The sequence below is a fragment of the Mastomys coucha genome, unplaced genomic scaffold (genome assembly GCF_008632895.1).
Source record: "Mastomys coucha isolate ucsf_1 unplaced genomic scaffold, UCSF_Mcou_1 pScaffold16, whole genome shotgun sequence".
NCBI classification, from domain to species: Eukaryota; Metazoa; Chordata; class Mammalia; order Rodentia; family Muridae; genus Mastomys; species Mastomys coucha.
In genome coordinates, this window is record NW_022196898.1 from 92,791,996 (window position 1) to 92,804,486 (window position 12,491).

At 39.2% G+C, this 12,491-nt stretch overlaps 1 protein-coding gene across 5 annotated transcripts in view; it reads left to right on the forward strand.

Moving 5' to 3' along the window:
• Positions 1-12,491, forward strand: part of Col24a1 (collagen type XXIV alpha 1 chain) — a 264,470-nt gene that overhangs the window by 160,934 nt on the left and 91,045 nt on the right. For all 5 annotated transcript variants that reach the window (XM_031375746.1, XM_031375747.1, XM_031375745.1 and 2 more), the window contains 3 exons: positions 6,349-6,402; positions 10,926-10,979; positions 11,334-11,387. In XM_031375746.1, coding sequence (XP_031231606.1) covers positions 6,349-6,402; positions 10,926-10,979; positions 11,334-11,387 — 162 coding nt within the window. The remainder of the gene's footprint in view (positions 1-6,348; positions 6,403-10,925; positions 10,980-11,333; positions 11,388-12,491) is intronic.

Here is a 12,491-nt window from a genome sequence, read left to right on the forward strand (position 1 = left end):
TGGCATGAGCTTTGCCCAGCTAAGCCTTTGCTTTGCTCTGTTTTGAGGCCTCAGCTGCTGCACCATCACTAACCTTGATTTGACCTGAAATAACACAGTGACCTTTTGCACAGCTTGGTTAGATCTCTGAGAACCTCACAAGCCAGAGACCATTTCTTTACCTTTATGCTCTTCTTTCCTGGCACAATACCCAAGAAACTCCATTTATCCAATGTGTGCTAGTTAAACTGAATAAACAAAGGGTCATGTACCCAATGCTATCATGGACACAGTAAGCAACATTAGACTGAGGAACTGATATAAAGACCCACGGGATTTTGTTAGATAAATGTATCCCAGTGGAGACAAAAATCTTAGGATTTAAATGAGGAAAGATTTATAATTTAATTTGATACAAGGAAATACTTCTAAGCAAAATGACTTAGTAGTGCTTAAAATGTTGGTGTGAAGACCATGCAGTCAAGGAACTGGCAAATAAAATACAAATCAATTTATGATGGTTTAATAGATCTTGTGTCATTTATTGAACTACTGCTTCAATCATAGAAATGAAGAAAATTGGTAAAATAAGCACAAAAATGAAATGTATTTTACATTCCAAAAATAGTATAATAAGAAGTGCAACCTTTCTATAGCCAAAATTTAAGACTTTTTTTTCTCCATTGTAAGGCAATTATTGCTATTAAATAGATAACCATTCAGATTCAGTCAACAATTATTTATTAATAATCTGCTCTTGGTGTTTAACAGTAAGCATGGAGTTTCCAGTCTAGTGATTGAATACATTATTGATTAAATAATTACACATAAAATAGATAATTATGAATTGAGATAAATACCAGAAAGTACAGTTGAGAACTCAGTCCCCCTGGGGGAGCAGTTCAGTGCTCAGTTAACAGTCTGCAGGTGCTCACAACCCTCCTACAAAATGGAATGGTGTCTTCTCATCACCACTCTGTTTCTTCCTGTGTACTTTAAGTCATCTCTGGGCTATTATTTATAATACTTAATAAAATATAAATCTATGTAAATAATTGCTATAGTACATTGTTTAAGGAACACTGTGAAGAAGAAAAAGCCTGTACATATTTGATGTAGACATTTTCAAAGATTGTTTTCTTTCTTTTTTCTGTATTTGATTAAACCCACGAGTGCAGAGCAGATAGAGAAGAATATGTAGGAATTCAGACTTAGAGGATCTATAATAAATAAGCTGTCATGACCTAGCAGCTTCAGAAAGCTTCCATGAGCAGAACGATGTGATCTGACAGGAAAATTATAGTTGTTTAAGCCAGGATGAGGAGAATTTGTTCCAGAACTAGAAAACTGGCAACATGTCTAAGACAGTTGGACAGAAAGCAGGTATAACACAAGACCAGAAAGGGACATACTGACCACACACACACACACACACACACACACAACTCTACGACCCCCATCCCAAAGGATTTGTACAGTTATCTTAAGGACTAAGGGGAAGGAACAGTGATCAGGTCATAAATATTATCAAATCACATAGATGAAGGAGAGAGCCAAGATCCAAATAAGATGAAGCCAAAAGTCTGATAAGCAGGCAAGAGCGAAGTGGCGATAAGAAAGATTCCAAAGATGTTTTTAAAGGCACTGGGAGATATAGAGCCTGTTTGTGAGTGTCATATCTGAGTGTTTGGTTTCTTGCATTGAATAGCACTCATTGGAGCAGGAAGACAATTGAAACCCTGGGCTGGAGAACTGAAGATTGATTACACACTGAGTGAGGGATATGAGATGCCTTTGAGAAACATTACGTTGTCTGCTGGACTCAGATCAGAGGAATGCACTGAAGTGATAAATGTGAGACTTAGGGCTGGAGATGGCTTAGAAGTTAAGAGCACTTGCTGCTCTTGAGGAAGACCTCAGTCTGGTCTAGAACTCAAAATCCTCCTATCTCAGCCTTTCAAAATGCTGGAATTTCCACTGTGTGCCTCCATATGCAGGTCCCCTGTGCTATTTGTTTAAGTACTAGGAAGAAGGTCTCTTTCTCCTTTATTCCTTTTCCTCCTTTTGAGACAGTCACACAGTACCTCAGATTTGCCAGGAATTCTCTGTGTAGTGCAGGCTAGCCTCTCAAAAAGAATGGCAATCTTCTTCCCTTGGCTAAGTCCTGGGATATCCAGTGTGCACCACTACACTTGATCTTCTGTGTTATTGAAGCATTAAGGATATGTTCTTCCACTGCTGATCTTTCTTTTGAGAATGGAGGTGAGGCTGACTTGAACTCATCAAGTAGCCCAGGTTTGCTTCTCAAGCTACTAGCAATCATACCTCCGCTTCTAAGTACTGGATTGTAGATGTTTAGCCATTCCTGACATTTCTCTGGGTTGTAGGATCTGAATTCAAGCCACCTTGCTTGTACAGTAAATGCCTTAATGCAGAGCTCTTTCTCACACCTACATTTGCTTCTCAGAAACCAAAAACCATGTGGCAGTCCACAACGACCTGCCACTCCAGGTGTAGGGCATCTCACACCCTCTTCTGGCTTCAGTAGGCACTAGATATACATTTGGTTCTCATATATACATGTAAGCAAACACTCACAAACACATGAACATCATTGCTTGGAGACAACAGAAATGAGAGAGAAGAAAATGTTTCTCAAAAGATATGATAGGAGCAACAAGATGACTCAGTGGCTAACGTGCCTAGCCTGCTGCTAAGCCAGGCCACCTGAGTCTGATCCCAGGGACATTCATGGTGGAAGGAGAGGGAGGAGAAATTACTCTTACGTGTTACCGGCTGACTTCCATTGGTGCTTTGTGTAGCAAACACACACACACACACTACACAATAAGTAAATAAATATAAAATAAATAATAAAAAGCATAATGAAATTTGATGTTCCTTTTATTCTACAATGATGAACATTCTTTTTCTACAGAGTAGGATACATATTCCAAAGAACTGAGCATGAAGATGGGTTTTATAGACAGAATAGTCAGAGGGAGTCAGAAACCAAGAGCAAAGGAAACCTGGGAGCTTCTAAATCAATGTCATTGTACAGTAAAGCAGACAATCACAGAGACGATATCCAGGTACTGCCAGGTGATCTTGGTGGGTTAAAGCTGGAGGAGCATCAAGATTGTGCTGACCAACACTGGCTGGTTTGGAAATTTACATTCTTGCTTGATTCCTCAGAGAATCGAGATTGCTGTGCCTTCTGTTTGCTTCCTTGTTACTCTTCAGCGTTTGCATTTCACTCTGTCCTGTTGGGGCTCAATGAAAAGTCTTGATCCCTAGCAATGACCTTCTCCAATGACTTTTGTAGTGGATGGAAGGCTGAAGTTAAGTTTTAAAGCTTTCAATATTAGTAGAAAAAAATAGGAACACCAAAAATAAAGGCTAAAATAAATGAGGGGAATCAAACATATAAATTGGAAGTTGCAGACTTACCTTAGTATGTAGGAGTGAATGTAAGAGGCAAGGCTATAGCTGGTGATACCTTCACTGTTTTACAGACCAAGTGTTCCTAAAACAGCCACACTGTGTGAGTCCTTCAAGCTATGACCACAGCAACGTGGAGTAGCTGAGACAAAGACCACATGACCCACAAACCCCCAAATGCTAGCTGACCCTCCAAGAAAAGTTTAGTGCCCATTAACCTGTGATCTCATATGGCCCTTCAGGCCCTCTCTTGTTCTCTGTAGCCTTTGCTTAATCCCATGATGGTGAGTGAGTGTGGGGACAAGAACTATTGCAAATACATTTCGTAAATTTCTATACATGCCAAGAGAGAACCTAAGCCTTCATTTAGTAACAGAATGCACATTCTTTTCGATCTCACATAAAGCAGGTGCCAAGATAGACCAAAATGTGGGCTAAAATGTGCATCTTTAAACAAATTTCAAAGAATAAACATAATACAATGCCTGCCCACACAACACAGCAACATTAAGTTAAATTAATTAAGAATAAAACATGGTGAAAAAATCTCAAATTTCAAGATATTAAAAGACACACTTCTAAATAATATACTGATTAATAATGGAACCTCTTGCCAGCAACACAGCTTAGCAAGTAAAGGGGCATAAGATTGATGACCTCAGTTCAGTCCCTGGAACCCAGAGTGAAAGGAGACAACCAACCCCTTCTAATAGTGCTCTAGCCTCTACACTGTGCTGCACATACACCCAGAAACACATGTAAACATAGACATGTGTACACATGTACATGCATAACAATGTAACGATAAAACTCAGAAGAAAGATATTAAATTTCATACCTATATTAAAGTGAAAGTACAGCCTAAAAAATTGTGGATTCAAAGGAAATTTGCAACATAAATTTTGGAGGAATGGGAGAGATGGAGCAGGACCCTTGCTCTTCCAGAGGACCTAAGTTAATTCCCAGGGCAGCTCACGACAGTCTGTAACTTCAGACTTAGGGGTTCCAACACCCTCACAGAGACATACAAACAGGCAAAACACCAATGTGTATAAAATAAAAATAAAAGAATCTGGTCTTTTATTGTAAAAAGAAATATTAGAAAGAAAAATGGTTTCAAATAGTCTAAGCTTCCACTTAGAAACAAGAGAAGATTGAATATAGAGTAAGCATAATAAAGTAAATAATAGATAGAAAAGGCAAAACCTAATTTAAAAAAATCAATTAACCCAAAAGCAGAGAAATTTTCTCAATCTCTGGTCAGAGTAACCAGGAGACTAATAAACTACTAATAAAACATAAACTACTGATACCAGAAATTAGAGAGAAGCCATCTCTACTGATTGCATACACATGAAAAGGATGAACTAGCTCCTATGTCAACAAATTCTGTAACTTAGACATTAACTGGCTACTTGAAAAACTATTTTAACAGACCTCACTTAAAGACTGATCATTTGCATATGTCTATATGGGTTAACCACTTTACTCAATAATCAATAACTTTACAAAGCAGAAAGCACAGCCCTGATGAGCTCATTGACTAAGTCTACTAAACATTTAGCAAACAAATGGCAGGAATTTTGTACAGCTTGAGATGGGGGAGTTTCTTCCTGGCTCATTCCAAGAGACCAGAATTATTCCAGGACCAAAACCAGACACATATGTTACAGAGAAAGAAAAGCACAGGCCAGTTTCACTCAGGGACGTAAGTACAAAATCCTCAGCAGAATATTAGATCACATACGACATCTCTGCTTGCACATCATGACCAAGAAGGATTTATTCCAGGTATGCAGGAAGGTTTAACATTCAAAAATCTATGTAATCTATCAACTAAATAGTCTAAAGAAGAAAATACAGTGTCATAAATACATCCAGGAAAATTATTTGACAAATTCCCATATCCACTCATGCTAAAAAAATAAAATAAAATACAGACTCTCAACAAACTTGGAATAGGAGGGAAATCCCTACTTCAATTTCCTACGAAGAAAAACCTTATGAGAAAAGAGCCTTAAAGCCAGAAAAATGGATATAGTTCCTTACATTCATGAAACAGAATATCATTTGGCAAACAAACAAACAAAAAAGAAGTAAAGAAAAGAACCGTCGAGTTAAAATATTTGTAGACAAACCACAAATGCTTGATGTTGAATTAAAGAAGCCAAACTAGAAAGCTGTACACTATGGCATTCTGGGAAAGGCAAGACTATAAGATAGGCACAATTTTTTTTTTTCCTTTAAAATGTTCTTGTCATATATTTGCCAGGGATCTTAAGGAGATATATGACTGTCGTGCTTTTAAATAAGATACATTGGGAAAGCCCTTAGCATATGTTCTAGTTCCATTCTGTGACTGTGATAGAGTATTCTGACCAAAATCACCATAGGGAAGAAAGGGTACATTTCAGCTTAGAGACTACAGTCTATCATTGAGGAAAGTCGGGGCAGGACCTGGAAGCAGAGACCATGGAGGCATGCTGTTTGTTGGCTCCATTACAGCTTTATGCTCAGCTTGCTTGCTTATAAAGTCCTGAACCATCTGCCTAGGGAATGGTGCCGCCCACAATAGTCTGAGCTCTCCCACATCATCTAATGATCAAGATGGCCTCCCACAAACATGCCCACAGTTAGAGAGAGCTAGGGCAGCACAATATTTGAAAATTATTAGGTATTTCATAAATGTTTGGTAAGTGAGTGAGTGAATCAGGGAATAAAATGTAACAGTACCCCTTGCTCTGTTTTTATTTTGTGTACAAGCATAGTTTAGCATTATTAATGAGTTTTACCAAGTTAAAATTGTATTTATACAAAGAGCAATGTAATCTGTCTGTCAGATATTATTTATTAAAATGAAGTTGAGACATGTTGTTTATTAAAAAGAGCAAACTTTGATTCTCATATTTTCAATTTATTTGAATATAGGGACCACGAGGACCACCCGGCAGTGCTGGACTTCCTGGAGAGATGGGTGTGGAGGTAACACTTTGTGATTCATTCAAAATTTTGAATCAATGTGTTTTTATATAACAAGATGAATTGAATAATTAAGTATATGCCATGGAGAACAATTTTATAGAATTTTTTTATATTAAGAGAATAAAACCTAAAACTATATAAAAGGCAGAAATAATCAATGTGTGGAGATAATTTCATACATACAAAGTTCTCCTTATTAGTTCACTGAAATGATGGAACAAAAAGTGAATAAAGATTTTCCTTCACTGATGAGAATTGGACTTGATAGTTCTTCATTCTAAGAGGTGATATCCTTTAGAGAATGGGGAGCTTTGCTGTCACCCTATTTAATATATCATTTGGAAAAAGAAACAACATTTGTTATAATTATGAAATTCAATCATCTGTTTCTGACTTTAGTAGTAAAACTGTACATTTCCCCCACTTCCCTGGCATCTGTGAAAGTTATCTACGGTCTGTCTGTCTACCCATCTATCTCTATCTCTTGCTTCCTCGCATCACCTTCTCATTATCCTTTCTCAGACCCATGTGAAACTGCCCTTCCACCTCCTCAGCTTTGTCGACTGAATACTAATGTCACCATAAAAGCTGTAACTCACACCTCTCTTCTTTAAGCACCTGTTTCCATCTTGATGGCCACCTAAATAGCCCATAAACACCTCATGTGCAAAATCTGTGCACTCCTGCTCTTTTGTTTCTATATGCAAAGCCCATTACTTTCCTGTTCTTCCATTTTCATGAGCATCTCACTGAAAGATCTCATGATGCTCAGTACACCCAACCTACCTCTTCTTCTTCACCCTCTCCTTATCTTTTCTCTCTTCTTCCTCTTCTTCTCCTTCCTCTTCTTTTTCTCCTTCTTTTTCTCCTCCTCCTCCTCCTCCTTTTCCTCCTCCTCCTCCTCCTCCTCCTCCACCTCCTCCTCTTCCTCCTCCTCCTCCTCCTCCTTCTTCTTCTTCTTCTTCTCCTTCTTCTTCTTCTTCTTCTTCTTCTTCTTCTTCTTCTTCTTCTTCTTCTTTTTTCTTCTCCCTCTTCCTCTCCCTCTTCTTCTCTCTCCTTTTCATTTATCTTTGAATGATCCTTTGCTGTTTTAAATCTATCCTTCTCTCTTCAGCTCTCCTACAAAAGCCAAACCTTCCACCTTTATGCCATGTCTCTTCTAAGTCCCCTCAGGCCCTTAGCTAATCATCCCCAGTTTATATTTCTTGCAACATTCTTGAGATTCTTTAAAAGTTGCATAACCTTTACAATAAATATCCATTTCTTTTTTAATTTTATGAAATTTGTTATTTAAAAAAATTGCAAATATAAAGCCATACACCAAAATTAACTGATTTCTTAACACAATAATTTCTATATGGTTTACTTCTCCTCCTGGTCTCGGTGACACAGTTCCCCTTCCTTGGCTATGCCGTGCCTCTTACTGTGCATTCAGCAGGGGATGCAAGAATGTAAGATAAGGTTCCTGGGCTGAGATGGCTCAGCGGGTAAGAGCACTGACTGCTCTTCTGAAGGTCCTGAGTTTGGATCCCAGCAACCACATGGTGGCTCACAACCACCAGTATTGAGATCTGACGCCCTCTTCTGGTACGTCTGAAGACAGCTATAGTAAATTGCACCAGAGTGAGTGGGGTCAGAGCAAGCAGGGCCAGCAGAGATCCTTATTTAAATTCTCAGCAGCTCCACACATGATAGCTCACAGCCATCTGTACAGCTATAAATAAAATAAATCTTTAAAAAAAAAAAAGGTTCCTGACTCCTGGACAAGGTTGTAATGTATTTCAGAGTACAGTCAACATCAACAACTATTATATTGCAGTGTGTCAGGCTCAGTAATGCAGAAATTGACAGGAAAATATGGGAACAGAGCAGTTGCTGCTTGACCCTGCCTAAGGGAGGAAGAAAATAAGACATGGATACGGAAACATAAAAAATGAGATTGAAGGGGTGAGAAAGGATCTTTAGTGACAAGAGAAAGGATACTACAGATAAGGAAATCCCAGGAAGAAGGGTGACATTAGGGAGATCCTCAGACTGTGGGGCTGTGTGGAATATTACCTGTCAACAGAGAATGGAAATGGTTAGAAGGAAGCCATGAACAGTCTCGAGTAATCTACTGAAAAGCTTGAGCCTTTTATCTTGGGCTCCTATAAGTCATCATACAAACAAGGCAGTAATGAAGTCAGACTCATATTTCATTCATCTAGGAGATGAATGAAAAGTGTTTCTCAGCAAAAGGAAGTAAGGATAGGTCTACCTATTAAAAGAGTTTTGAAGAAGGTCATGTGGGCACACATCTGCTATCCTAACACTCGAGACATTGAGACAAGAGAATTATTCTGAGCTTGAGACTAGCCTGTGAAACTGTAATCTCTGGGGCAGCTTGGGCTATGCTATGAAATTCTGATAGAAGAAAAAGAGGTAGGGGAAGAAGGAAGAGGAGCAAGGTAGGGAAGAAGAGAAAGAGAGGGTGGGAGGGAGGGGAGACAGGGACAGAAAGAGGGGGGAGAATAAAGACAGAAGGTTAGCTTTCAGCAGGAGAGCTGAAGAAGGAAGGATAGATTTACAACAATGAGGGCTTATTCAAAGAGAAAAAATAAGGGAGAGAGGAAGGGAGGGAAGGCGGGCAAGGAGAGGGAAGAAAGAACAAAGGAAGCTGGTGAAGTGAAATGATAATGTACACACAGAAAAACTTGTTGTAAAAATTCTACAGATCCTTCATATGTGACATTTGGAAAATGGAGCAGAAAGGGAAGCCAAGTCATTCTGACATTTCTAGATCATGTGACAGAAGTGACAGTGCCTCTTACTGAATCCAGAAGGCAGCGAGGGAGCAGGTGACACAGTCTGCTTATCCATCCAAGGCAAATATCTTACAAATAACAGAGCTGACTAAGGTCTGACCAAAAGATGGCACTTATGACCACCAGGACTGTGCCACACCCTGAGCCTGAAGACACCACAGAGAAATCACACCTCACAGCTTGAATTTTTTAAGAGAGTAGAAAAGATCCTGCTGTGATATGGATGTGAAATGCCTTTGGAGGTCTGAGGCAAATACAGAGGTTCCACACTGGTTGAAAGGCAGCGGAAAGTTAACACTCATTATCAAATAAAAGATGAGATGTGCCTCTTCCTGTGGCAGTGACTCAGCTTTTATGACACTTGACCTCTGAAATGTGCTTGGGCCACTCAGAGCACTTGCATGGACTACTGCTTCTGCAGGTTTGCACAGCTTCATGAGGCAGGTGGTTATCGCCCCCATTTTACAGAGGAAGAAACTGAGGCTTAAAATTACCAAAGATACCAAAGAGCACTAGCTTGTATTAATATTAATCTCAGATACAAACCCAGGCACTCGGCCTCCACATTCTCAGTTATAGAAATAAACACCAAGGAGTCACACACAAATGCCTAGTTTGCTCTAAGCAGCAAAAAAATATGCAATCATTATTTTTAATCTCTAATAATTATAAAAAAGAGTCTAGTCTGTGCATCAAAAATATTGCAGAATTTATGAAAGGAAATTAAAAAAAGAATAGAAGAAAAATGGGGGCAGGGTAAAAGAAGGCACACAATTCCACTCCCAGTTATAGAGCTATTGGAAGTTGTTAGCTACAGGCAGAAAGTAAGGGTTTCTCGAAGATTATAGCCCTTGATGAGTAGACCGCACTCCTGTATCTAAAAAGATCTGGGCAGAACTAATTGATCTTGAAGGATTATTTTTTTAAGTGGCACAAAGTTATGTAGGTAGGGGATAGGAATCCTGGAAGACTTGGGAAGGATGGCATGATCTGATATGTGATGATATGTGTACAAAGCTCTCAACAAATTAGTAAAAGGAATAGAAGAATGGAGTGAATAATAAGACTGGGGAGACATAGGAGACACAAAAAGAACAAAACAAAATAAAATGCCATTTATGCTTCTGGGAGACAGAAAGAATACAACAGCAGCTGTTGAAGCCTCAGACCTTGAAAGAACCAAAGATTGCAAGAAACTGTGCTTTCAAAGTCAAAATAATCAAAGCTTGCCCAGCAACATTAGAATCACCAAGAAAAAAGACTAGAAAAATAATTCAGTAAACTACTTTTTGATGTGACAACTTTATACTTAATTTATATAGTATCTTTTATTTTAAAATATGAAAAATATTCATTGATCCTAACGAAGGTGTTTTCGATGGGCACAGAGAGAGGAAAGGACATGATGATAAAGGTAGAGAAGTTTTTCTAACTGAGGATAGGAAATATGAGGCTGTAGGAAGTAGATTATTCCATATTTCCTAGGGTCTCAATGATGAAAGTTTTGGGGAAAATGTTCTTAATTGTTCTGGTTTCGAGTGAAGCTGTTTCTGATATTTGAACTGTTGAGCAACCCTCGAACTTGTCTTATGTTTTGAAGTTTGTGTAGAGGTAGCCAAAACCCTCTTCTGCACACGGACTCACTTTTGAGCCGAAACTCAAACCACCTTCTTATCGGTTGGTAGAGCCCTTGTAACTTGTCAAATCATCCTCTTTTAGGGACCTCCTGGCACGGAGGGAGAGTCTGGCCTGCAAGGTGAACCAGGTGCTAAGGTAACCAATCATTCTAAAGCGTAAGCGAGACGGGCATCTCTAACTTAGCACCTGTACTTTCCCCAGTTTGACAAATACTGGAGGTGGGGCAAGATGGAGACGTGTTTCACTGGGTATCCCTAGCTGTACTGGAACTCACTATGTAGAGCAAGCTGGCCTGAAACTCAAAAAGAACCACTATGTCCAAGCGCTGGGAGTAAAGGTGTGAGCCACCACGCCCACCGACAAATGCTATCTTGAAGTCAGATGAAGGCCAACCGTCAGGAGAGCAGGAAGAATTTAAGATACTCTTGTAATATGCACTCCACGATTAGAAAAGATTAGAAAAGCTTATCCTTCCCTTTGTCTCTCCAGGGAGACCTTGGACCTACTGGCAGCGCTGGAGCTCCTGGGGAGCCGGGGTCACGAGTGAGTACCTACAGGATCAAGCTTAATGTCCCGACCCACTGTTTTGGGGGCACTCAAAACTTAACTGCCCTAATCACACCAAAAAGTAGTGTAATAAGCCTATCATATGCACTAGGAAATGTTTACTAACTCTAAAAACGACACACTAAACCCCGTTTACATTCTAAGTTAGGCATTCGGAATCCTAAGTGACTTTTCTCAAAACCAGGTGTGTTCTAAAGAGGCTGGCCAAAAAATGCACGGTCACGTGGTTACTGCTTAGCGATGCATGAAGAAGAACTTCACAAATCACTGATCAACATTCAGGACACTGTCTAACCTAACAGAGAGAATGAAGCTTGAAATGTAATTTGTGTTTAAAAACCATCCCAGGACCCTGTGAAGCTAATGAGATGCAAGGAAGTGTTTATGAGTAGTTGTAATTTGATAGCCTGGAAGAGTTATAATAATATAGATCAGCTTTAAGCCATGGTAAGGTGGCTTTTTTTCCTAAATTAACAATGTTCACAATATTTTTTCACTGAGAAGATAAGGTATTAAGATCCATATTTTTGCCGGGCGGTGGTGGTGCACGCCTTTAATCCTAGCACTTGGGAGGCAGAGGCAGGAGGATTTCTGGGTTCGAGGCCAGCCTGGTCTACAAAGTGAGCTCCAGGACAGCCAAGGCTACATAGAGAAACCCTGTCTCAAAAAACAAAAAAAAAAAAAAAGAAGATCCATATTTTTTTGCATCTGGTTTGTTGCTTTGCATTTTTCTTTTAGGGGGTTGGGATTAGAATCAGCTTAACACAGAGATCATAAGTGAGAATAGTGCGGTTCTTTTAATTAGTACTGGTTAATTCACTTTAACTTAATTATAAAGAGAGCAACACTGCCTTAAAGCTTCATAAGCTATGGTTGATGTCTTTGCAAGTTCTATATCTAAAAGGGAGTTTATGGGTGTGCTTTGGCCGTAATCCTTGCCTCTCTAAAGGGAGAAAAGTAGAGAAACTGAAAGTCTAGAAAAATGATCCTGACTGAGTTTGGTTACATTTATCTACCTAAGTTCACTATAGCAAGGAACTGTATTTCTTACCATGGCAGTGTTTACATTCCCTGATCTCA